The 27593-nt window shown below is 41.5% G+C and overlaps 1 protein-coding gene across 1 annotated transcript; it reads right to left on the bottom strand.

The window, feature by feature from the left end:
- On the bottom strand, positions 1–27422 carry LOC112225562 (leishmanolysin-like peptidase). The gene is made up of 17 exons (XM_024389615.2): positions 27065–27422; positions 26251–26348; positions 26113–26143; positions 24476–24558; positions 24141–24258; positions 17396–17574; positions 5299–5404; positions 5058–5152; positions 4773–4890; positions 4457–4564; positions 4047–4123; positions 3709–3819; positions 3271–3403; positions 2770–2929; positions 2301–2431; positions 1789–1999; positions 1–1667 (listed from the first exon to the last, which is right to left on the bottom strand). The coding sequence occupies exons 1-17, from the start codon at positions 27191–27193 to the stop codon at positions 1567–1569; spliced, it is 1989 nt and encodes a 662-aa protein (XP_024245383.1). The 5' UTR covers positions 27194–27422; the 3' UTR covers positions 1–1566.
- Between the last annotated feature and the right edge of the window lie 171 nt (positions 27423–27593).

Below are 27593 nucleotides of genomic sequence, written 5' to 3'. Positions count from 1 at the left end.
AGGCCTTTTGCCTTTTGGTAGGCCGCCATTATAAATAAGAATATGTTCTTAACTGACTTGCCTAGTTAAATAAAATAAAACTTAAAAAGCCCACTAGATATGGAGCTTTCACCAGGAAAGAACTACACGTTAACAACAATCTGCTGTAAAAATGAATTGAAATACTGCATTGTTACATTGAATAGTGTTGAATCACTGGACATGTCATAAAATGTTAACTGAAAAAGGGCTTGATTAAAATGTAGGTGATTCATATACTGTAAGGTCTGAGAATTTTGCAAACCTTGCAAGACAACACTAGGAAACTAAACATCCTCATTTTACAGTTCCGGTGAGGGGAATAAAGTATTCATTTTAGAATAGGTGGTAATTCATAAAGAAGCACTGGCACCTCACCATGATCAGCTAGCTACTCTTGAGGTATGGCTTCTTCTGATTTTGCTTACAGCTTACTGGCATCTCCTTCATTAATTCGATAAAGAAAAAGTGCAATCAATGGCTTATTTTTCCCCTTTTCTGATAGTAGCCTTACTTGGCACACACCTTTCCAGTATTCTGATGGTACTGTCTGGAGTACAGCGGCCCTAAAAGGGCAAAGTAGTGTGTCAGGAGGACATCGAGAACCTAAACTCTTGAGTTCACCCTGTGTGCATCCCAAATGGCACCCTTTTCCCTTTATAGTGCACTATTGGCACCCTATTCCCCCCTTTAAATAGGATGCCATTTGGGACTGTCTTAATGTGCCACAAACCGTGCCATGACTGGGATTGGAGACTGTTCAGAGAGAGGAGAGAAAAAAACGTATAGAGAACATTAAGACTTCCCAACTGTAATTTCAATGCCTTTCCTATCCTCAGACTTTCAAAGGACAAAGGTTAGTATTGTTTTCATTGATTATATCTAGCAATTTCATGAACAGTCATTGACAATGGGCCACTGTCTTGTCTGTTTCAAAACTAACATTAAAAGAAGTTATAGGTTGTAGAAATGTGTTTAAACTAGACAGATAAGGTATTGTGGTTCAAATCCTTCTTTCAGGCATTTATAATACATAGACATTTTTCACTGCATTTTGTTTTAAGAATCAACATAACATTTGTTCAAAAGTATCACACATTTCCCTGACTTTGATGGGGCTAATGTGATTGTTTCCTAAACAACAGTCCTGACTTTTCCTTGATGATTTTCCAAGGATCAAATCCTATTCCTTATAGAGCACTACTTTTGGCCTGGGTTGATACACAGCCCCAGGCAGAGAACCTTTCAGTCAGTCAGTCATCCACCCACCCAACCAGTCAATAGGTCCATCACAAGTAGTGCACCATGTAGGGAATAGGGTGTCATCTGGGCCTCAGCCTCAGGCAAAGAACCTTTCAATCAGTCAGTCAGTCAGCCACCCAGCTAGCCAGCCACCCACCCACCCACTCACCCGCCCAGCCACCCGCCCATCAAAAGTAGTGCACTATGTAGGGAATAGGGTGTCATCTGGTCCACTGCCCCAGGCACAGAACCTTGCAGTCAGTAAGTCAGTCACCCAACCAGTCAGTCAGTCACACAGTCAGTCAGTCAGTTCCGCACACACAGGATAAATCCAGCTAGCAGCGGGATGAGGTTTAACAATAGAAGCCACAGAGTTACCACTAAGCTGGAGGAACTGGAGCACGGGTCTGGAAGAGAGGCAAAACACTTCCTTAATACCAAAAGGTTTATATAATGAATCTAGTTATATAAAGTATATATGTGTGTGCATGAATATGGAAGGTAGGAAAGACAGGCAGGGGAACTCACCAATAGGAACTCTCCTGGTACTATTGAGGGGAGGCAGCTGTTGTGGTGGAGGGCAGGCGCTACAGAAGTCTGAGCAGGCAGGACAGACGAGAACCCCGTTGTAGACCCAGTCATTAACACGCACACTAACTCTCAGCAGCTGACCGGTATGCACACACTGAAACTCAGTATCCTGCACCCATACTGTCAGACCCTGGGTAGAGCAAGACATCTGGAAACAACCACAACATAACATTTAATTATTTGGTTTTTGTTTGGGTCACTTTAAATATCTGCCTGTGACACATTTATAACAGGGTTACCTATTTGTTAACCCAAAACACATAAAATAGACTGAGAATTTGTGATTCTGTAAGATCATGTGATAAAAGGATGAGACTTAAAGGTGGTAAACATTATTAAGAAGACTCCCACAGTACATAGCTTGCAAAATATGGAAAAGTGACTAAACATAGATTGCAGAGATGCTGAAATGGAGATATCTATTTAATTTTTTACTTTTTCTTCATTACCTTATAACAGCCACTTCCCCAGTCAGGGTAGGTCATGCGCCTGGTACACTGCTCCATGATGAAGGATGTCTTCTGGTACAAACACACAGAGTCTGGACCATACTGCTCAGCGCCATAGTTCCTCCACCAATCTGGAAGCAGTGTCAGGTAACCTACTTGTAAGTAGGGTTGCAAAATGAAGGAACATTTCCCAGAAACACAATTTTCAGGTTTTCCATAAATCCCAGTTGGAAGATTCCCAGAATTGGGAGGGAATAAGCAGAGAGGGAAAATGGAACACTCCAACAGGGAATCATCCAACTGGGAATCCTCCAGCTGGGATTTCTGGAAAACCTGGGAATGTTGTGAATGTTTCCGGAATTTTGCAGACCTTCTAGTGAGTGAACAGTCTCAGAGTACATTGTCCAAGGCCCAGCCGGGTCTGAGGCACCAAGAGGCAAGAACAATGCAAGAAGGAAATGGATATTACCGGGTTGGTTCTCCTGGACCCTGCAGTAGGAGTTGCGTTGGTACTCTCCACTCAGGTGCCAGCTGAATTCCTGGCTGAAGGGACAGTAGTCAGCGATCTCCACAGCTCCACCGTAGGAGGCAATGTCCCTCACAGAGACATCAGGGATATGGTCAAAGTACTGCAGGAGGGGAAGAGGACAAGATTTACTATATAGGGTGTACTATGCAGGTCACAAGTGGTCAACAACATCTTAAATAAAGACCATTTTAAATGTGTGTTTTGTTTGGTTTTGTTGCCTTTTTTGTCTTATAGGTACAAACTTTGCTTGGGTGCAAGTGTTTAGTAAATCTTTGAGTGTCTTACACTTGTAATATTTATGTTTGTCTTCTAATCCTCTGTAGTGGTCCAATAGGTTTCTGACACAGACTCTTGCTAGCATCATGTGGTTATCACAGGGTGTATTGTCATAGCCTCGATTTCTAGACTTTGAAGGATGGCATTGTGAGACTAGTATTTTACCTGGTAGTCCAGGGGTATGTCCTGAGGGTACTTCTGCAGGTTGCAGACAGCCACAGCCAGCTGGTCCTGCCTGCAGGTTAGCTGGAGGGGTGTGGCACGCACCGTGTCACAGTAAGGGGTCACCACTTTACGACTGAAAAACAATAACATACCGAGGGTTGGATCAGGTAGAGCCACAGTTTGTCATTTAAATGTTTTTATTGTGTGTTTAATTTTTTTTTTTTGTGTTATTATTATTTTTTTTAGTTTGTTACAATTTCTAATAGAGTTTCTAAGGCTTGATGTTTGTGTTGACAGAAATGTTGACATATGACACAGGGTGCGTTGTCTGGTGCTACTTTAAATTTGTTTAGGGGCATGCCATGTGCCTAGACATTTAGATGTTTCAGCCTGTTGTGTACAATAAGAAACCTTAACTCTGATTAGACACCTTCTTACCTCTGACGTTGCCTTTCAATCCAGAATTTACAACTTTTCATCACAAAGTCACAGCCCAGGCCCTTGCCCCAGTCCAGCCTCTCTGCCATGCTGTAGTTGGCTCTGTACCAACTACATAGGAGACAAAGATGACCCGAACACATTGTACATCAAGTCAGGTAAACTCTTGAACTTCAATACAAATCATGTGTCAAAGTCAAAAACGTTCAATCACGCCAATGCCCAAGAAAAAAGAGCCAAGTTGTTTAATAGTCAAAGCTCTTGAAATTACATACAATGTAAAAGTCATTATTTTCTTGTATTCCATATATTTTCTGGAAACAGTCAGCAACCTTTACCCTGTGTCTTCCATGATGGCCAAGGTGATCCTGGAAAACACTCTGTTTTGTGTGTGCGATCCAGTCATTGCTTCATTCTGTTATCAATACAAACAGGAGAATCATCAAAGTATCATATATAGATTAATAATGAACCTATATGAGCATATAAATGCTGACGATGAGTAGTGAACTATAGATAAATAAGAAATACAGAATTCACAATAGTTATACAGACTATGAAACTGAGTGAAAGGGTATGGTGTGGTTAGGTCTATATCAGGAATTCCATTACAGACATCAGTTCTACTAGGCTGAGTAAAGATACACCACAAACGTAGGCTACACATATTGTACAGAAAGGAATCATTTCAGATAACAATAAAAACTAAGCACAGTACAATGCCACCAATCTTCAGCCCTCCTTTTACCTCTAGTAGCCTCTTCTCCCAGTGGTTCAGCTCAGTACCCATCCCTCCCTGGTTCTCCAGCTCCATACCCTCCAGAATGGGACAGCCAAAGTGTCTCCTCGCTTCCTCCTGCCAACACATGCAGGGATACAGGACATAAACATTAACCACATTACAGGACAGTACAGGGCAGCGCAGCACAACATAACAAAATAGCACAACACCACACAGAACAGCCCAGCATAGCCTCTACAAAAGGGACATACTGTATCTACCCATGACAAATGCATGTAAATACATAATTCAATGGTGAGGAGGTTAAAATGAGGATTCTTACCACAACACGCGGCGTCACTAGAAGATGCACTTCATGACGGACCATCACTCCACCACGGATGTCCCATAATCGAGTCACTCTACGTATCACTGCATCACTCCATTGATACAGGCCTAAACTATAATAGAAAGCAGAAATAGTCTTAAATGTTAACAAAATGAATGAGAAAATACAATGCACAACAGAAAAACAATTACAATATCATCTAAGCCTACTGGTTATTACAAACAGCACGCTAATAAAAACAAAGTCTGACAGCAGAGGAAAATGATCAAGTATACATACCTCTCGTTGAATGCTGGTAGTCCACTTGCAAACCGAGGTGTCAATGGCTTGCCATTATAATCATGATAAAACGCAAACAGCCCTGCTGAAAAACCCTTTTGGACAGATACGTAAAGATTACATTACTCAATCAATAATGCAATCTGTGTTGGACAGGTTTGATTGATTATCGTATTTATTTAAGCAATTCATGACAAGCTTTGCCCCAATAGGAATATAAAGTAGATTCCAATGCACCCACCAAGGCATGTATGATTTCGTGTTTGACGGTTGACAGCATGCTCTCAAACTCCTGAGGTTGGGTGGATATCATATTGGGGCACAGGTTGGCATATCCAGCAATGGGCCTGAAAAGGTAAAGAGAGTGAAACTGACATTCATATGATATCATTGGGTTAAAATACCTATTCAGGGGCCAACAACTACCATGTCACCTACCAGACCCAATCACTACCTACGGCAATCTGAAATATCCTAAAATGCTGCCATTCTAAAATATATTCTACGGGTGTATATAACCAGGTGTGTATAAACAGTAGGGGTGCAATGGTTCCCCAAACCCACTGTTCAGTTTCTGTACTGCAGGAACATTAAATGCTATTTACAATGTTCAGCAATCACAATGTTCCTTGCATTGTCTGTTGTGACCAAATTGTGATGTTGCGCCTCTCAAGTTGACTCTGATGCTGCGTTTGTAACCATGTGGAAGGTGGGAATTGACCAGTTATGAATTCGTAAATACTACTTGGATTCATTTGCGTGATTTGAACTCGTTGAGAAATGCTGATTGGCTAATGGCCAACAAGCTGTGGCAACCAAAAACTAAAAGTACAGGTATCATACTTATAAAACAAATTATAGAGTTAAAAAACAACATTAATAGATTTCTTCTTTTAAATAATGCTTTCTTGTTGCATTTACAGTAATGGCTGAAAATGCTGTTAGAGGCCATTTCCTTAGTAGGTGACGTCAGAGGTTACCATGTGGGAGAAGTGGGTGCTCAGGGTGATAGACGAGTTTTCCACTAGTAATTACCAGTTTGAGGGCCGTTCAAGTGGATTTTCCCAGTTGTATGTGGTAAATTCCCACTAGGTTACGAACGCACCATGACACTGCCTCTTTCAGTGCCAGATGCGCACTGGGGGCGTGTCTGTAGTGTGGTACGGCTTCCACTCCGGGATAATGTGATTGGCCAATTAATTGAAAACTTCAGCTTTGGTTGGCTTACATAAAGCGGTTACTACCCGTGTTCTGAAATGGGTGCAAGAGGGAAGATCGTAATGTGGCTCGAGCACTGTCACGAGGTGCTGAAAGAAACCACTTATTCCCAACTACCAGGAATGGGGGTAGATCTGCGACTTTAAACAAAAATATTAACATGGCCTGGTCAGAATCAGCTGCCAAGGGCTGCTTGAATGCAGGGGAGACTACGTGTTGTTGTTTCTTTGCATTACCATCTTGCTCCGGTATGCTGTTGTCGTTTAGAGTTAGGGCATACTGTTAACATTTTATCCACAACTCTGTCCATCGCTGTTGTAATCTACTTGGAAGCAAAAATGTATCCACACTGGAGATATAAATGGAGGACAACTAAACTACATGGAATTGCTTTAATAAGGTCAAGGATAATTTAGCTATTTGATTTGGAATTTTAAGACCCCATGACGCATCAAAAACATATACAGTACCAGTCAAAAGTTTGGACACACCTACTCATTCAAGGGTATTCTTTTCTATTTTTACTGTTTGCTACATTGTAGAATAATAGTGAAGACAAAACAATGAAATAACACATACGGAATCATGTAGTAACCCAAAAAAATGTTAAATATATTTTATATTCTTCAAAGTAGCCACCCTTTGCCTTGATGACAGCTTTGCACACCTAGCATTCTCGCAACCAGCTTCATGAGGCAGTCATTTGGAATGCATTTCAAGTAACAGGTGTGCCTTGTTAATAACCTCTTACAGCTACCCCCCTACTTTTTTCAATTTCCACCTGAAGACAAATCTAACTGCCTATAGCTCAGGCTCAGGCCCAGGACAAAGGATATGCATATTCTTGGTTTCATTTGAAAGAAAACACTCTGAAGTTTGTGTAAATGTGAATTGAATATAGGAGAATATAACACAATAGATCTGGTTTAGATAATACAATGAAAAAACCATACGTTTTTTCATTTTTATTGTTGTATCATCATCTTTAAAATGAACAAGACAAAACACAAATTGAGATAGGATGATGTGGACAATTTCAGTGAAAAGCACAAGAGGGCAATAGTACTTGTGCAAAGTTTCAGAATGATAACCAAAATGAGTGTGCTACATGACATTTATCATGAAGTCACCCAGGTGTCCCACACAAGTAGCCCAAATGTACCCAAGTGGCCAAATTGGTGAAGTTATATATTTTGAATGGAATAACTATATACAAAATACCAAAATGGTATTCTAACACCCCCCAAAAAAAAAAAAAATGAGAAAAAACATGAAAAAAATATATACATTTACAAAATAACACTTTCAATATTTGGAAGACCCTCAGTCCTCAGTACACAATATTGTGCTGCTGATGCCATGTGCCATAGCAGTCTCTTTCTGCTGTAAAGCAGAGGGTCACCAAGCATGTGGTGCAGGTGATGGGGAACTTCATTTTGCAAAGAACACAGCGACGCCTCCAAGCTGTGCCCTTTTGGCTTGAGGCACATCCATGCCTGCAGAAATAAATTTGGGCAGATGAACACCACTTGTGGCAGGAGCTGGATGAACCAGCTTCAGTGGGGGATGGACAACTTGGCACTGGGGGCTCCCATTCGGAGTCAGTGTCACTGTGAAAGAAAATGTTCAGTTAGAGTACTTTCACATATGAGCCCTCTATCAACAGGTATAATAAACAGATATATATAGAGTACAGGGAACAAAGTTGAATATATTATTATAGACCTGCTAGATCTACTGTCTCATGTATATTATGACAGACCAGCTAGATCTACTGTTTTTTATTATATTACAACAGACCAGCTGTATCTGTCTCATTTAACTTTGGCCATTGTTGTGGGCCTGCCCTCCCCTCAACAGCCTCAAATAGGCTATTTCATGTGGGGGTGGGGTGGCAGACACATGCATCTCACATTTCATTACATTACATTTTTATATATTGCTACTAAAATAAATCAAATTAAAATATTTTATATTATTAATTTCAAATAACAGCATTAGCATGAGAAGAACTTACCAGTCCAAAATGATGTCCTCTCCGTTCACAAAATATTCCTCCATTTGGGAATCGCTAAATGAATCGTCCTCCAACAATCTCTGTCTCACATTCCCGATCAATTTCTTCTAAAATTGTGTGTACATCTGTATATCTAGACTTAGATTTAGCTTTCCCTGACTTAGTCGCCATACTGATTGATATATAAACAGCTGAAGATGCGCTTTACCAAAACAACACTGTGCGTAACATGCATGGCTCCTTCCGGTATGAATCTTCAATGGCGAATGACCCTCTTTACGCCAGAGTTTACTACACGGGTTGGTCTTCCAACACATAAACATTACATATAGCCATTTACCTCAGCTCATTGGCTATCTACCCAGCTAGATTTCAAGACGATCAGTGGTCATTGGGTTAAAATACAGTCAACGAAACAGCGGTCATATCATTGGTGCACAATGATGTCATTACTTGTTGTCTTCAAATCGGTTTCTTTCAGTCAATACGTCCCGCGAAATGACCCATCAGGTTTGGTTGTGTTGCAATGAAACCAAACATGACTGGAAAAGTCATGTTTAGTGTGTGTATTTACATCGAATGTGTCGTCGAAAATGGAATGAGACGGAATTCACGACACAAGCGGTTCACAAAATGTTTCGTGTTAGGCTATAAAAATGGATTTTACCAAACAAAAAGACCATTCATTGTGTAACAATGACCATTGGGATTGCAAACAGAGGAAGATCGTCAAAGGTAAACAATTTATTTTATTGCAGTTTGTGATTTTGTTACGCCTGTGCTGGTTGAAATAGTTGTTTTTTTATGGGGCTCTATCCTCAGATAATCACATATTCTTTCGCAGTAGATCCTTTTTAAAATCTGACAAAGCAGTTGGATTAGCAAGATTCTAGGCTTTCGAAACATGTGAGACACTTGTATTTTCATGAATGTTTAATATAACTATTTATGTAGCGATCACCGTATGTTGTCGAATTTCATTCCGCTAACGGGTTTGGTGCACAGAGAGGTTAAAAAGTTAATTTGGGGAATTTTTTTCCTTCTTAATGCGTTTGAGCCAATCAATTGTGATGTTGTGATGTGACTAATTAAACGTAGTAGGTAATTATTCGATAAACAGCAGTAATCACATGAATGATCCTCAATTAAATCATGAAACAATTAACTTGGAATTTGGAGCCCCATGGGAAAAGTTGTTTACCGAGTTACTATCTCCCGACTTAAACTCTAAAGATTACCAAAATAGCTCCTTACATCAATAAGTCAATTATTATTTCCTCATATCAGTCTTATTCTGAACATCGTTGACCATGTAAATCTGCACAAACGCTAACTTAAGTGATGAATCAGCGATACACTAATTACCTTAAATATTTTCTTTACTAACTAAATCACAAACTAAATACATAAAAACACATACACGGTTTGGAAACTACGCTCACAGTAGTCAGAATATTTAGCCCCATAACAACCACTCATTCAGATTTGAAATGCAACATATTATTTACGCATAGATGTCTCTCTTTTGAAACCACTCGATCAGTCTATGGCGAGTAGTTCGATGTAAGTTTCTGGATGTCCACCAGAAGTCACAATGTCCTTAGTTGTATGCTACTTTGTCTTGGAGTGTTCGTTAGAATAGATACATCAGAGGTGTACCACCCGGTGGTGATGGGGATCTATTCTTCTCTCCAGTCTTTGGTCAATTGTCCTAGACTACTTTACATGCAGATCTGCAGACGGTGCATGTTTTGGGTCTAGTCTATCTTCTTCACTCGTCGAGAGTTTGAGGGTCTTACCATTTTCTGGTCTTGGAGATTTAACCATTTAAACATGTGGATCATGTCCTCACATTCTCTGGTCAGTATTTAAAGTCCTTTTAAGCACTCTGGCCTTGGACGGCGTTCCGTCCTGTTGACACAATGTCTGTGTTCACGTTGGTGTGGTTACTAACTGGGCCCAGGTTTATATTAAAAGCCATCTCATTAAGAAGGCTAAAATCACATTTCTATCTTTTTAAAAGTATTCTTAATAATTTATTTTATACAACATTTAGATGTAAAACCTGATAAATAGCACGTGTACACTTTGAGTCACAGTTAACTTGTTACATAGTCTTTCTGATAATTTTTACGACATCACAAAATAGACATTCATTTTCAATATTCCATCCCTCGTCATCCCCAACATTTGAATGTTGAAACATATTGTCCCAGTGTCTGTTCGTTAATGTTGAAGTTTTGGCAAGAGTCTCAAGACACAGCACATTCCTCTGTTCAATACTGCAAGGCAGGAGAGAGAAACTTTATGACCGGGGTTAAGTCATAAAACCATCCCAACTCCCCCCTTCCTCTCTAGTGGGAGAGAAGGGGGGGTCTGGCACTCTGTGCCAAGCTGATCTGGCACTTTTGATCCTCACCAAGCTAGAGAGTCATGACAGTGATGTGTAGGGGTCGTACACATAAGTTAGCCCTACTTCGTAAAAGACCAAGTCAATATTACGTCAAGAACAGCTTAAATAAGCAAAGAGAAACAACAGTCCATCATTACTTTAAGACATGAAGGTCAGTCAATCCAGAAAAAGTCAAGAATTCTTCAAGTGCAGTCGCAAAAACCATCAAGCGCTATGATGAATCCAGCGCTCATGAGGACCGCCTCAGGAAAGGAAGACCCAGCGTTTCCTCTGCAGAGACTGTTATAGTTTTGGCAAGTCGGTTAGGACATCTACTTTGTTCATGACACAAGTCATTTTTCCAACAATTGTTTACAGATTATTTCACTGTATCACAATTCCAGTGGGTCAGAAGTTTACATACACTAAGTTGACTGTGCCTTTAAACAGCTCGGAAAATTCCAGAAAATTATGTCATGGCTTTAGAAGCTTCTGATAGGCTAATTGACATAATTTGGGTCAATTGGAAGTGTACATGTGGATGTACTATAAGGCCTACCTTCAAACGCAGTGCCTCTTTGCTTGACATTATGGAATATCAAAAGAATTCAGACAAGACCTCAGAAAAAAATTGTAGACCTCCACAAGTCTGGTTCATCCTTGGAAACACCTGAAGGTACCATGTTCATCTATACAAACAATAGTACGCAAGTATAAACACCATGGGACCACGCAGCCATCATACCGCTCAGGAAGGAGACGCCTTCTGTCTCCTAGAGATGAACGTAATTTGGTGCAAAAAGTGCAAATCAATCCCAGAAAAACAGCAAAGGACCTTGTGAAGATGCTGTTGGAAACAGATACAAAACTATCTATATCCAAAGTAAAACAAGTCCTATATCGGCATAACCTGAAAGGCTGCTCAGCAAGGAAGAAACTCCTGCTCCAAAACCGCCATAAAAAGAAGCCAGACTACAGTTTGCAACTGCACATGGGGACAAAGATCATACTTTTTGGAGAAATGTCCTCTGGTCTGATGAAACAAAAATAAAACTGTTGGGCCATAATGACCAGTTATATTTGGAGGAAAAGGGGAACGCTTGCAAGCCGAAGAACACCATCCCAACTGTGAAGCACGGGGGTGGCATCATGTTGTGGGGGTGCTTTGCTGCAGGAGGGACTGGTGCACTTCACAAAATAGATGGCGGCATGAGGGAGAAAAATTATGTAGATATATTGAAGCAACATCTCAAGACATCAGTCAAAAAGTTCAAGCTTGGTCGCAAATGGCTCAATGACTCCAAGAATACTTCCAAAGTTGTGGCAAAATGGCTTAAGGACAACAAAGTCAAGGTATTGGAATGGCCATCACATAGCCCTGACCTCACGCCTATAGAAAACGTGTGGGCAGAAGTGAAAAAGCGTGTGCGAACAAGGAGGCCTACAAACCTGATTCAGTTACACCAGCTCTGTCAGGAGGAATGGGCCAAAATTCACCCAACTTATTGTGGGAAGCTTGTGGAAGGCTACCCGAAACATTTGACCCAAGTTAAACAATTTAAAGGTAATGCTACCAAATACTAATTGAGTGTATGTAATCTTCTGACCCACTGGGAATGTGATGAAAGAAATAAAAGCTGAAATAAATCAATCATTCTCTCTACTATTATTCTGACATTTCACAGTCTTAAAATAAAGTGGTGGTCCTAGCTGACCTAAGACAGGGCATTTTAAGTAGGATTAAATAACAGAAATGGTGAAAAACTGAGTTTAAATGCATTTGGCTAAGGTGTATGTAAACTTCCGACTTTAACTGTATTTCCATGTGTTATTTCAAGTTCTGATGTCTTCACTGTTATTCCACAACGTATACAGTGGTAAAAATAAAGAAAAACTCTTGAATGAGTAGGTGTGTAGAAACTTTTGACTGGTACTGCATTTAAACTCAGCATAAAAGAAACGTCCTGTCACTGTCAACTGCTTTTATTTTCAGCAAACTTAACATGTGTAAATATTTGTATGAACATAACAAGATTCAACAGACATGAACAAGTTCCACAGATATGTGACGAGCAGAAATTGAATAACGTGTCCCTGAAAAAAAGAGGGGGGAGACACAAAATCAAAAGTAACAGTCAGTATCCTGTGTGGCCATCAGCTGCATTAAGTACTGCAGTGCATCTCCTCATGGACTGCACCAGATTTGCCAGTTCTTGCTTTGAGATGTTATCCCACTCTTCCACAAAGGCACCTGCAAGTTCCCGGACATTTCTGAGGGGGGGAATGGCCATAGCCCTCACCCTCCGATCCAACAGGTCCCAGAGGTGCTCAATGGGATTGAGATCCGGGCTCTTCGCTGGCCATGGCAGAACACTGATATTCCTGTCTTGCAGGAACGAGCAGTATGGCTGGTGGCATTGTCATGCTGGAGGGTCATGTCAGGATGAGCCTGCAGGAAGGGTACCACATGAGAGAGGAGGATGTCTTCCCTGTAACGCACAGAGTTGAGATTGCCTGCAATGACCACAAGCTCAGTCCGATGATGCTGTTACACACCGGCCCAGAACATACGGACCCTCCACCTCCAAATCGATCCCGCTCCGGAGTACAGGCCTCGGTGTAACGCTTATTCCTTCAACGATGAATGCGAATCCGACCATCACCACTGGTGAGAGAAAACCGCGACTCGTCAGTGAAGAGCACTTTTTGCCAGTCCTGTCTGGTCCAGAGATGGTGAGTTTGTGCCCATAGGCAATGTAGTTGCCGGTGATGTCTGGTGAGGAGCTGCCTTACAACAAGCCTACAAGCCCTCAGTCCAGCCTCTCTCAGCCTATTGCAGACAGTCTGCGCACTGATGGAGGGATTGTGTGTTCCTGGTGTAACTCAGGCAGTTGTTGTTGCCATCCTGTACCTGTCCAGCAGGTGTGATGTTTGGATGTACCGATCCTGTGCAGGTGTTGTTACACGTGGTCTGCTACTGCGAGGACGAACAGCTGTCCATCCTGTCTCCCTGTAGTGCTGTCTTAGGAGTCTCACAGTATGGACATTGCCATTTATTGCCCTGGCCACATCTGCATGCCTCCTTGCAGCATGTTCACGCAAATGAGCAGGGACCCTGGGCATCTTTCTTTTGGTGTTTTTCCAGAGTCAGTACAAAGGCCTCTTTAGTGTCCTAAGTTTTCAGAACTGTGACCTTAAATGCCTACCGTCTGTAAGCTGTTAGTGTCTTAACGACCGTTCCACAGGTGCATGTTCAGTAATTCAAATCAAAGTGTATTTGTCACGTGTGCCGAATACAACAGGTGAAGGTAGACCTTACAGTGAAATGTTTACTTACAGGCTCTAACCAATAGTGTGAAAAAGGTATATGTGTGTGTTTGTGTAGGTAAGTAAAGAAATAAAACAACAGTAAAAAGACAAAAATAACAGTAGCATGACTATATACAGACACTGGTTTATCAGGCTTATTGAGGTAGTATGTACATGTAGGTATGGTTAAAGTGACTATGCATATATGATGAACAGAGAGTAGCAGTAGTGTAAAAAGAGGGGTTGGCGGGTGGTGGGACACAACGCAGATAGCCCGGTAAGCCAATGTGCGGGAGCACTGGTTGGTTGGGCCAATTGAGGTAGTATGTACATGAATGTATAGTTAAATTGACTATGCATATATGATAAACAGAGAGTATGGGGGGCACACAATGCAAATAGTCCGGGAGCCTTATGGCTTGGAGGTAAAAACTGTTGAGAAGCCTTTTTGTCCTAGACTTGGCACTCCGGTACTGCTTGCCATGCGGTAGTAGAGAGAACAGTCTATGACTGGGGTGGCTGGGGTATTTGACAATTGTTAGGGCCTTCCTCTGACACCGCCTGGTGTAGAGGACCTGGATGGCAGGCAGCTTTGCCCCAGTGATGTACTGGGCCGTACGCACTACCCTCTGAAGTACCTTGCGGTCGGAGACCGAGCAATTGCCGTACCAGGTAGTGATGCAACCGGTCAGGATGCGCTCGATGTTGCAACTGTAGAACCTTTTGAGGATGTCAGGACCTATGCCAAATCTTTTTAGTTTCCTGAGGGGAAATAGGCTTTGTTGTCCCCTCTTCATGACTGTCTTGATGGGTTTGGACCATTATAGTTTGTTGTTGATATAGACACCAAGGAACTTGAAGCTCTCAACCTGCTCCACTACAGACGATGAGAATGGGGGAGTGCTCGGTGCTCCTTTCCTGTAGTCCACAATCATCTCCTTAGCCTTGGTTACGTTGAGGGACAGGTTGTTATTCTGGCACCACCCGGCCAGGTCTCTGACCTCCTCCCTATAGGCTGTCTCGTCGTTGTCGGTGATCAGGCTGTTACCACTGTTGTGTCGTCTGCAAACTTAATGTTGATGGTGTTGGAGTCGTGTTTGGCCATGCAGTCGGGGGTGAACAGGTAGTACAGGAGGGGACTGAGCACGCACCCCTGGGGAGCTCCAGTGTTGAGGATCAGCGTGGCAGATGTGTTGCTACCGAACCTATCCTTACCATCTGATAACCCGTCAGGAAGTCCAGGATCCAGTTGCAGAGGGAGGTGTTTAGTCCCAGGTTCCTTAGCTTAGTGATGAGCTTTGAGGGTACTATGGTGTTGAACGCTGAGCTGTAGTTAATGAATAGCATTCTCACATAGGTGTTCCTTTTGTCCAGGTGGGAAAGGGCAGTGTGGAGTGCAATAGAGTTTGCATCATCTGTGGATCTGTTTGGGCGGTATGCAAATTGGAGTGAGTCTAGGGTTTTTAGGATAATGGTATTGATGTGAGCCATTACCAGCCTTTCAAAGCACTTCATGGCTACGGACATGAGTGCTACGGGTCTGTAGTCATTTAGGCAGGTTGCCTTTGTGTTCTTGGGCACAGGGACTATGGTGGTCTGCTTGAAACATGTTGGTATTACAGACTCAATCAGGGACATGTTGAAAATGTCAGTGAAGACCTGCCAGTTTGTCAGCACATGCCCGGAGCACACGTCCTCGTAATCCGTCTGGCCCCACAGCCTTGTGTATGTTGACCTGTTTAAAAGGTCTTACTCACGTCGGCTATGGAGAGCCTCAATGTTGCTTGCCTCGAAGCGAGCATAGAAGTGATTTAGCTCGTCTGGTAGGCTCGTGTCACTGGGCAGCTCGCAGCTGTGCTTCACCTTGTAGTCTGTAATAGTTTGCAAGCCCTGCCACATCCGACGAGCGTGAGAGCTGGTGTAGTATAATTCAATCTTAGCCCTGTATTGACGCTTTGCCTGTTTGATGGTTCGTCGCAGGGCATAGCGGGATTTCTTGTAAGCGTCCGGGTTAGAGTCCCACACCTTGAAACGGCAGCTCTACCCTTTAGCTCAGTGCGAATGTTGCCTGTAATCCATGGCTTCTGGTTGGGGTATGTACGTACAGTCACTGTGGGGACGACGTCCTCGATGCACTTATTGATAAAGCCAGTGACTGATGTGGTGTATTCCTCAATGTCATCGGAAGAATCCCGGAAAATGTTCCAGTCTGTGATAGCAAAACAGTCCTATAGTTTAGCATTTTCATTGAACAAGCAGAGAAGATTTTCATCAAGGATCCCTGTACTTTGCTTGGTTCATCTTTCCCTTGATCCTGACTAGTCTCACAGTCCCTGCTCCTGAAAAAAAATCTCCGTAGCATGATGCTGCCACCACCATGCTTCACCGTAGGGATGGTGCCAGGTTTCCTCCAGACGTGACACTTGGCATTCAGGCCAAACAGTTCAATCTTGGTTTCATCAGACCAGAGAATCTTGTTTCTCATAGTCAGAGTCCTTTAGGTAAACTCCAAGCGGGTTGTCTTTCATGCTTTTTGCTGAGGAGTGGCTTCTGTCTGGCCACTCTACCATAAAGGCCTGATTGGTAGAGTGCTGCTGAGATGGGAGAACCTTCCTGAAGGACAACTATCTCACCTCATTTGGCCGCCTTTCGTTCCAGTTCTCTGCTGCCTGTGACTGGAACGAATTGCAAAAATCGCTCAAAGTTGGAGACTTTTATCTCCCTCACCAACTTCAAACATCTGCTATCTGAGCAGTTAACCGATCGCTGCAGCTGTACATAGTCTATCGGTAAATAGCCCACCCATTTTTACCTACCTCATCCCCATACTGTTCTTATTTACTTTTCTGCTCTTTTGCACACCAATATCTCTACCTGTACATGACCATCTGATCATTTATCACTCCAGTGTTATTAATCTGCAAAATTGTAATTATTCGCCTACCTCCTCATGCCTTTTGCACACAATGTATATAGACTCCCCTTTTTTTCCCTACTGTGTTATTGACTTGTTAATTGTTTACTCCGTTCGGACGCTACAGACGATATTTCGGATGTCTCATGTTCTGACAAACACTGCTCTTTCAAAGATGGATGCAAAAAAGCTGATATCTCTAGTTTAAACTGACAGATTGTTATGGGGATTTGTATTATGCTATTTAGATTTCTGTAGCCTTTGGAGTTAATGTATTTATTCAGGTTCACATCGTGGACCGAACTGAGGTCCCTGTACCGAACAGTTGGTGAACGAATACGTGTACCGTTACATACAGAAGCATTTCGCTACACTCGCAATAACATCTGCTAACCATGTGTATGTGGCCAATAAAATTTGATTTGACATTCCTAATAAAGATGTACCGTTACACCCCTAATAAAAGGTGTATAGGGTTGCAGGCTTACCTGTCCAGCTCAGACTCCAGCTGACAGTATGCAGCATAGGCCACAATGTTCTCCTGTCCACAGCGTTCTGTAGTCACCCCGCTGACGTAGAGGACAAAATCAGCCCCTTCCACCCCTTTCCCATCCGGAGCTCCTGCCGAGCCACACGACCTCCCGGTCTCGCTGCACACCTTGCATTGCTGGAAATCCGATACACAGAATACCATTTTTATTTCATTTTAGTTATTTAACCTTTATCTAAACAGGAAAGTCACATTGTGAGCCAGGTCTAAAACAATAATGTCACTGGTTAAAAAGGCCAAGCTTAAAAGGTGAGTAACAAGCAATAGAGGTCATCCTTTGCGCTCAGTTGGAAGAGAATGGCCCTTGTAACGTCAGGGTAGTGGGTTCGATTCCCAGGACCACCCATACATAAAATGTAAGCACACGACTAAGTCGCTTTGGATAAAAGCGACTACTAAAATAAATACAGTGGCAATAAAAAAGTATGTGAACCCTTCAGAAATACCTGGATTTACGCATAAATTGGTCATAAAATTACAATTAAAGACAGGACTGGCAAAAAGTGCTCTTCAATGACGAGTCACGGTTGTGTCTCAGCAGGGGTGATGGTTGGATTTGTGTTTATCGTCGAAGGAATGAGCGTTACACAGAGATCTCTAATCTGGAGTGGGATTGATTTGGAGGTGGAGGGTCACCGCATCACTGGACTGAGCTTGTTGTCATTGCAGGGAATCTCAACGCAGTGTGTTACAGGGAAGACATCCTCCTCCCTCATGTGGTACTCTTCCTGCAGGCTCATCCTGACATGACCCTCCAGCATGAAAATGCCACCAGCCACACTGCTCGTTCTGTGCGTGATTTCCTGCAAGACAGGAATGTCAGTGTTCTGACATGGCCAGCAAGGAGCCCGGATCTCAATCCCATTGAGCACCTGGGACCTGTTGGATCAGAGGGTGAGGACTAGGGCCATTCCCCCCAGAAATGTCTGGAAACTTGCAGGTGCTTTGGTGGAAGATTGGGGTAACTTCTCACAGCAAGAACTGGCAAATCTTGTGCAGTCCATGAGGAGGAGATTCACTGTAGTACTTAATGCAGCTGGCGGCCACACCAGATACTGACTGTTACTTTTGATTTTGACCTCCTCTTTGTTCAGGGCCACATTATTCCATTTCTGTTAGTCACATGTCTGTGGAACTTGTTCAGTTTGTCTCAGTTGTTGAATCTTGTCATGTTCATACAAATATTTACACATGTTAAGTTTGCTGAAAATAAACACAGTTGACAGTGAGAAGATGTTTCATTTTTTGCTGAGTTTATATAAAAAACACTAAGCAAGAATGGTGTTCATGGGAGGACACCATGGACGAAGCCCATGAACGAAGCCACTGCCGTCCAAAGAAAACATTGCTGCACATCTGAAGTTCGCAAAAGTGCACCTGGATGTTCCACAGCGCTACTGACAAAGTATTCTGTGGACAGATTAAACTAAAGTTGAGATGTTTCGAAGGAACACACAACACTGTGTGTGGAAAAAAAAGGCACAGCACACCAACATCAAAACCTCATCCCAACTGTAAAGTATGGTGAAGGGAGCATCATGGTTTGGGGCTGCTTTGCTGCCTCAGTGCCTGGACAGCTTGCTATCATCGACGGAAAAATTAATTCCCTAGTTTATCAAGACATTTAGCAGGAGAATGTAAGGCTATCTTTCTGCCAATTGAAGCTCAACAGAAGTTGGGTGATGCAACAGGACAATGACCCAAAACACAGAAATAAACAGAAGAAAATACGCCTTGAGTCCTGACCTCAACCCGATTGAGATGCTGTGGCATTTATGCAGAAGTCCAGGTAATTCCAAAGGGGTCACATACTTTTTCTTGCTATTGTATATTATATTAGTTAAGACAAAAGCTCCTGGAGAGCGGTTTAAATAAATGCGTGCCTCAAATGACCCTTGACTCGGAAGGGCTAATCATGTTTGAGGCTGTCAGGTCAGTGAGTACGCACTCCGACCTAAGCCCTATCATAATCCATATTTTGCTGAACTGGTGTAGGATGCATTAGCTAATCCCATAACTCCAGAATGGTCCAGGGGTGCCCTGGTGGACAACGTATGAGTTATTTTTTAAATGTATTTTTTATTAACCCACCCACCCTCTTCGGGGATGACAAATATTTGTTGTTGCAGCTTTTTTGTAACATATACATCAATTGTACATATCACACTTTACATATACTGTACATTTTACATACAGCAATCATATTACAATAATACATTACTGAATATGAGCTCTTTATTACTACCCCTCAGCCACTCTCAGCCCATCCCACCTATCACCGTAGACCTCCCTCATTTGGTTTCCATGTGCCACATATTTGTCAATTATGCTGTTAAATTCAATTTGGAACCTTTTTAAATCACAGTATCCACAGATTGTGAGCTAAAGATGAAAAAAAATGTCTGAGTATTATTATTATTATATTATTGATTGACTGACTATGGCTTTCCAAATCACCCAAGACTGTTATTTTTAAGGTTAATTTTAAGTGAATGTTTAAGTGAATATATTTTAGATGAGAAACACAAAAGAACTCAATCTCCCTTGGCCTGGGGCTCCATGCAAGATCTCACCTCGTGGAGTTGCAATGATTATGAGAACGGTGAGGAATCAACCCAGAACTACACGGGAGGATCTTGTCAATGATCTCAAGGCAGCTGGGACCATAGTCACCAAGAAAATAATTGGTAACACACTACGCTGTGAAGAACTGAAATCCTGCAGCGCCTGCAAGGTCCCCCTGCTCAAGAAAGCACATATACATGCCTGTCTGAAGTTTGCCAATGAATATCTGAATGATTCAGAGGACAACTGGGTGAAAGTGTTGTGGTCAGATAAGACCAAAATGGAGCTCTTTGGCATCAACTCAACTCGCCGTGTTTGGAGGAGGAGGAATGCTGCCTATGACCCCAAGAACACCATCAAACATGGAGGTGGAAACATTATGCTTTGGGTGTTTTTCTGCTAAGGGGACGGGACAACTGCACCGCATCGAAAGGACGATGGATGGGGCCATGTACCGTCAAATCTTGGGTGAGAACCTCCTTCCCTCAGCCAGGGCATTGAAAAAGGTTTGTGGATGGGAATTCCAGCATGACAATGACCCAAAACACACAGCCAAGGCAACAAAGTAGTGGCTCAAGAAGAAGCACATTAAGGTCCTGGAGTGGCCTAGCCAGTCTCCAGACCTTAATCCCATAGAAAATCTGTGGAGGGAGCTGAAGGTTCGAGTTGCCAAACGTCAGCCTCAAAACCTTAATGACTTGGAGAAGATCTGCAAAGAGGAGTGGGACAAAATCCCTCCTGCGATGTGTGCAAACATGGTGGCCAACTACAAGAAAAGTCTGACCTCTGATTGCCAACAAGGGTTTTGCCACCAAGTACTGAGTCATGTTTTGCAGAGGGGTCAAAAACGTATTTCCCTCATTGAAATGCAAATCAATTTATAACATTTTTGACATGCATTTTTCTGGATTTTGTTGTTGTTGTTCTGTCTCTCACTGTTCAAATAAATCTACCACTAAAATTATAGACTGATAATTTCTTTGTCAGTGGGCAAACATACAAAATCAGCAGGGATCAAATACTTTTCCCCCCTCACTGTGTATACAGTGGGGCAAAAAAGTATTTAGTCAGCCACCAATTGTGCAAGTTCTCCAACTTAAAAAGATGAGAGAGGCCTGTAATTTTCAACATAGGTACACTTCAACTATGACAGACAAAATGAAAAAAAGAAAATCCAGAAAATCACATTGTAGGATTTTTTATGAATTTATTTGCAAATTATGGTGGAAAATAATGATTTGGTCAATAACAAAAGTTTCTCAATACTTTGTTATATACCCTTTGTTGGCAATGACAGGGGTCAAACGTTTTCTGTAAGTCTTCACGAGGTTTTCACACACTGTTGCTGGTATTTTGGCCCATTCCTCCACGCAGATCTCCTCTAGAGCAGTGATGTTTTGGGGCTGTTGCTGGGCAACACGGACTTTCAACTCCCTCCAAAGATTTTCTTCTGGGTTGAGATCTGGAGACTGGCTAGGCCACTCCAGGACCTTGAAATGCTTCTTACGAAGCCTCTCCTTTGTTGCCCGGGCGGTGTGTTTGGGATCATTGTCATGCTGAAAGACCAAGCCACGTTTCATCTTCAATGCCCTTGCTGATGGAAGGAGGTTTTCACTCAAAATTTCACGATACATGGCCCCATTCATTCTTTCCTTTACACGGATCGTCCTGGTCCCTTTGCAGAAAAACAGCCCTAAAGCATGATGTTTCCAACCCCATGCTTCACAGTAGGTATGGTGTTCTTTGGATGCAACTCAGCATTCTTTGTCCTCCAAACACAACGAGTTGAGTTTTTACCAAAAAGTTATATTTTGGTTTCATCTGACCATATGACGTTCTCCCAATCTTCTTCTGGATCATCCAAATGCTCTCTAGCAAACTTCAGACGGGCCTGGACATGTACTGGCTTAAGCAGGGGGACACGTCTGGCACTGCAGGATTTGAGTCCCTGGCGGCGTAGTGTGTTACTGATGGTAGGCTTTGTTACTTTGGTCCCAGCTCTCTGCAGGTCATTCACTAGGTCCCCCCGTGTGGTTCTGGGATTTTTGCTCACCGTTCTTGTGATCATTTTGACCCCACGGGGTGAGGTCTTGCGTGGAGCCCCAGATCGAGGGAGATTATCAGTGGTCTTGTATGTCTTCCATTTCCTAATAATTGCTCCCACAGTTGATTTCTTCAAACCAAGCTGCTTTTCTATTACAGATTCAGTCTTCCCAGCCTGGTGCAGGTCTACAATTTTGTTTCTGGTGTCCTTTGACAGCTCTTTGGTCTTGGCCATAGTGGAGTTTGGAGTGTGACTGTTTGAGGTTGTGGACAGGTGTCTTTTATACTGATAACAAGTTCAAACAGGTGCCATTAATACAGGTAACGAGTGGAGGACAGAGGAGCCTCTTAAAGAAGAAGTTACAGGTCTGTGAGAGCCAGAAATCTTGCTTGTTTGTAGGTGACCAAATACATATTTTCCACCATAATTTGCAAATCAATTCATTAAAAAATCCTACAATGTGATTTTCTGGATTTTTCCCCTCATTTTGTCTGTCAGAGTTGAAGTGTACCTATGATGAAAATTACAGGCCTCTCTCATCTTTTTAAGTGGGAGAACGTGCACAATTGGTGGCTGACTAAATACTTTTTTGCCTCACTGTATGCATGCATGCATGCATGCATGCATGTATGTATGTATGTATGTATGTATGTATGTATGTATGTATGTATGTATAGCATTTTGTTAGTGTCAAGAATTTTGTATAATAATACATTGAAAAATCAAGTGTCGTTTTTTGTATCAGTTCATATACCATGTGCCTTGGAATCGGTACACCAAAAATCTCTTCCCATTTATTTTGGAATTAATGTGTGACACAGCAATTTTTGAACAAAGGATGAGCCTTTCTTAATATTCTACTGGAGAACCAGTTCTCGTTTAAGTATAACTTATGTATGAGTGATGCTTTTAGTGAGAGGTTTAATGTTAATATTTAAATAATTTTAACCCCCAAACTCATTCATTATATAAATAAGCATGTAACATTTTTTCTGGCTTAGCATTCCAAATAAAGCGATTTGTTTTGCTCATATGATTTAAAAAACAAATCGTCTGGAGTAGGCAGTACCATTAGTAAAAGGGTAAACTGTGATAGGACCAAAGAGTTCATCAATGTGATTATTCCATTAATAGATAAATATTTACCTCTCCATGGTTGCAGAATCGTATCCATTTTTTTTCTTCCAAACTGGTTGTGGTAAGTTAATGTATATTTTTTTCCGACATGAATACCAAGTATGTCTACTTTACCATCCTTCCATGTTATTGGTAAACTACAAGGTAGTGTAAACATTATGTATTTTAAACGATCCAATACATAACATGGTACTCTTGTCATAATTGGGTCTTAGTCCTGAAAGGCTAGAAAAGTGATCAAGATCTTCAATGAGACCATGCAGGGATCCTGATTGTGGTCTTACGAAAAAACGAGTCATCTGCATAGATTTACACTTTTGTTTTTAACTCCTGGAATTCTAACCCTTTGATGTTCCTGTTGGATCTGACTCTTAATAGCTAACATTTCGATGGCCTTAATAAATAGATATGGAGACACCGAACCGCCCTGTTTTACTCCTCTTAACAGCTCAATACTTTCTGAGAAGTAACCATTATTTACTATTTTACACCTGGGGTTGCTGTACATAACTTTAACCCATTGTACGAGATTCACCGAAATTAAAGTAGTCTAGGCATTTATATATAAATTCTCAGCGTACTTTATCAAACGCCTTTTCAAAATCTGCTATGAAGACCATGCCTGGCATATTTGATGTTTCACAATGTTCAATTGTTTCAAGTAATTATCGTATATTATCTCCAATATATTGTCCATGTAAAAAACCTGTCTGATCAGGATGAACAATATCTGGTAAAAACCTTTTTTATTTTACGTGCGTATGAGTTGTCCATTTTCATCAATAATAATTCACCACCAGAAATCACAAGGTAATAACGGCGTTCAATAACAGTAACCAACACTGACTAAATAGGTTGGTTGATAGAGTAGGTATTACTAATAACTAGTCTATCAACCAACCTACCTGGTCACTACACCTCAGTGGCGTAGACAGACCTGCAGATGATGCTCAGGAACAATGACGGGTCCACACTTTGTGATGTCTGCACATGATCCCTGGCAGTAGCGGTGAGGGTCATCTTTCTTCCTCAGATACTGATTGGTCACACATTGTCTGAACAGGAACAGACAATTTTATAATGCAAGAGAAAGATACTGACCCTCTGATTGAGCCTTGTTTAAGGTCTATTCAATAAAATAGATTATTTTGAACATCTTAAAATGCTACACACCCCAACTGAATTACAAACGTGAAAATATAGTATTTTCTTCTTGAGATTAGAACATGTTATTGGACTGTGTTGGAGGGTGATGGGAGGTGAGCTCTCTACCTGCTGAGTAGTATAGGCCCTGATTTCCGGCGAACCTGAAAAACCTTCTGTAAATAATCAATTGCTTGTGGAAAAAGTTTATCCTGTAGAAAACAAAAAGGGAGTACCTATGATACCAGCAGCCAGCTAGGATACACAAAACATAATATTAGCCTGGTGCAACAAAACTTAAAGGTAAGATTATCATGTAGATGTGATAAACATGACACACATTTATACACACACACACACAGTTGAAGTCGGAAGTTTACATACACTTAGGTTGGAGTCATTAAAATTTGTTTTTCAACCACACCACAAATTTCTTTTTAACAAATGATAGTTTTGGCAAGTTGGTTAGGACATCTACTTTGTGCATGACACAAGTCATTTTTCCAACAATTGTTAATAACAGACAGATTATTTCACTGTATCACAATTCCAGTGGGTCAGAAGTTTACATACACTATGTTGATTGTGCCTTTAAACAGCGTGGATAATTCCAGAAAATTGTCATGGTTTTAGAAGCTTCTGATAAGCTAATTGACAGTCAATTGGAGGTGTACCTGTGGATGTATTTCAAGGCCTACCTTCAAACTAAGTGCCTCTTTGCTTGACATCATGGGAAAATCAAAAGAAATCAGCCAAGACCTCAGAAAAACAATTGTAGACCTCCACAAGTCTGGTTCATCCTTGGGAGCAATTTCCAAACGCCTGAAGGTACCACGTTCATCTGTACAAACAATAGTACGTAAGTATAAACACCATGGGACAACGCAGCCGTCATACTGCTCCGGAAGGAGGCGCGCTTTGGTTCCATTTTTTGGCCATAATGACCATTGTTATGGAGGAAAAAGGGGGAGGCTTGCAAGCCAAATAACACCATCCCAACTGTGAAGCATGGGGGTGGCAGCATCATGTTGTGGGGATGCTTTGCTGCAGGAGGGACTGGTGCACTTCACAAAATAGATGACGGCATGAGGAAGTAAAATTATGTGGATATATTGAAGCAACATCTCAAGACATCAGTCAGGAAGTTAAAGCTTGGTTGCAAATGGGTCTTTCAAATGGACAATGACCCCAAGCATACTTCCAAAGTTGTGGAAAAATGGCTTAAGGACAACAAAGTCAAGGTATCAGAGAGGACATCACAAAGCCCTGACCTTAATCCCATAGAAGATTTGTGGGCAGAACTGAAAAAGCGTGTGCGAACAAGGAGGCCTACAAACCTGATTCAGTTACACCAGCTCTGTCAGGAGGAATGGGCCAAAATTCACCCAACTTATTGTGGGAAGCTTTTGGAAGCCTACCCAAAACGTTTGACCCAAGTTAAACATTTAAAGGCAATGCTACCAAATAAAATTGAGTGTATTTAAACTTTTGACCCACTGGGAATGTGACGAAATAAATAAAACCTGAAAAATCATTTCGACATTTCACATTCTTAAAATAAAGTGATTATCCTAACTGACCTTAAGACAGGGATTTTTTACTAGGACTTAATTGTGAAAAACTGAGTTTAAATGCTTTTGGCTAAGGTGTATGTAAACTTCCGACTTAAAACTACACACACACACACACACACACACACACACACACACACACACACACACGCATGTCAACAGGAAAGAGCTCTGACTTCTTTCACACCAACATACCTTCACAAGTCTTCTTTTATCTGAGGTTAACCTTTGGAAGAAGACATAACATGTACACAATAACATTGAGATCAGCTTACGGTAAGGCCAGGAACACACTTATAAACTCTGAGAATAGTAGGACAGAAATAAACTTACTTGTCCACACTTGAATCATAAATTATTTTTATCTTTAATTGTTGATCAGAGCTTCTTTTGGTTAATCTTTCCGACTTCAGATATACTTTATGGACAACCTACAAGAAGAAGCATTGTTGAAAGCAAAGCAGCTACTGTAATATCATCAGTGGTGTAAAGTACTAAAGTAAAAAATACAAGTAGTTTTTGGTGGTATCTGTACTCGTACTCGTTACATTTTGAATGCTTAGCAGGACAGGAAAATTGCATAATTCACACACTTATCAAGAGAACATCCCTGGTCGTCCTTACTGCCCCTGATCTGGCCGACTCACCAAACACATGCTTTGTTTGTAAATTATGTCGGAGTGTTGGAGCATGCCCCTGGCTACCCGTAAATTAAAAAAAACTTTTTTTTAAATGATGCCGTCTGGTTTGCTTTATAAGGAATTTGAAATGTATACTTTTTCTTTTAATACTAAATTATATTTAAAACCAAAAACTTTTAGACTTTTACTCAAGTAGCATTTTACTGGTTGACTTTCACTTTTACTTCAGTAATTATTTTTTCTCAAGGTTTAGTATCTACTTTTATGACAATTGGGTACTGATTATCATGTAGAAACACCTTGAGATGAGTGAACCACATGATTAGCATCGTTTGTTTCATGTAAAGAATACATTTAAGTGCATGCATTAAATGAAACGTTTAATAATTTGAGAGGAAATAGCTAAAATGTTAAGATAATCGACACGGAACGCCCCTATTGACATTGCTCGAGCGCCCTCCTTGGTTAATTGATTCCTTGACAAAATAGCGATAAACGACACTTACCTCCGACAGAGATGGGACTTGATGTTTACACGTATGACAATGCACAAACAAAAATAGAAGTGAGAAGGTGAAAATACGTCTCAGTGACCCAAACAGCTTCCAAAAGCGTCTCAGCTCCGTCGCCATCATATGTCCAGCGACAGTCGTGATTCAAATCATGTTTCATTCATCGCTATCTACATAATCACAACTCACATTGACAACAATGCCGCTCCACCACTATGTTATTGATAGGTATGTATCTTATTACTCCTCATTAGGACGGTGAAACCCACTTTAGTCGTGTGTTACTTGCTAGCTTTAGCCTTTAGTTTAGCCAAAGATCACTGTTCTATCTGTGACCCTGCTTACATCGCCACTTCCGGGTCGTCAGATTTTTCTGAAAAAAAGCTTCACAACAAAAGTCTTCTATCTGAGCAATACAAGGGCTGCATGCTAAACGGTAAACAATATTTCTAACCACACCGGTAATGTATCCAAGAATGTCCATGTCATGTGTAAAAATGGAACAAAAATGTCCACGAAATTG

The sequence above is a fragment of the Oncorhynchus tshawytscha genome, linkage group LG26 (genome assembly GCF_018296145.1).
Source record: "Oncorhynchus tshawytscha isolate Ot180627B linkage group LG26, Otsh_v2.0, whole genome shotgun sequence".
Lineage (NCBI taxonomy): Eukaryota > Metazoa > Chordata > Actinopteri > Salmoniformes > Salmonidae > Oncorhynchus > Oncorhynchus tshawytscha.
Note: the sequence above shows the minus strand (reverse complement) of the source record. Positions and strands in the feature narration are given on the sequence as shown.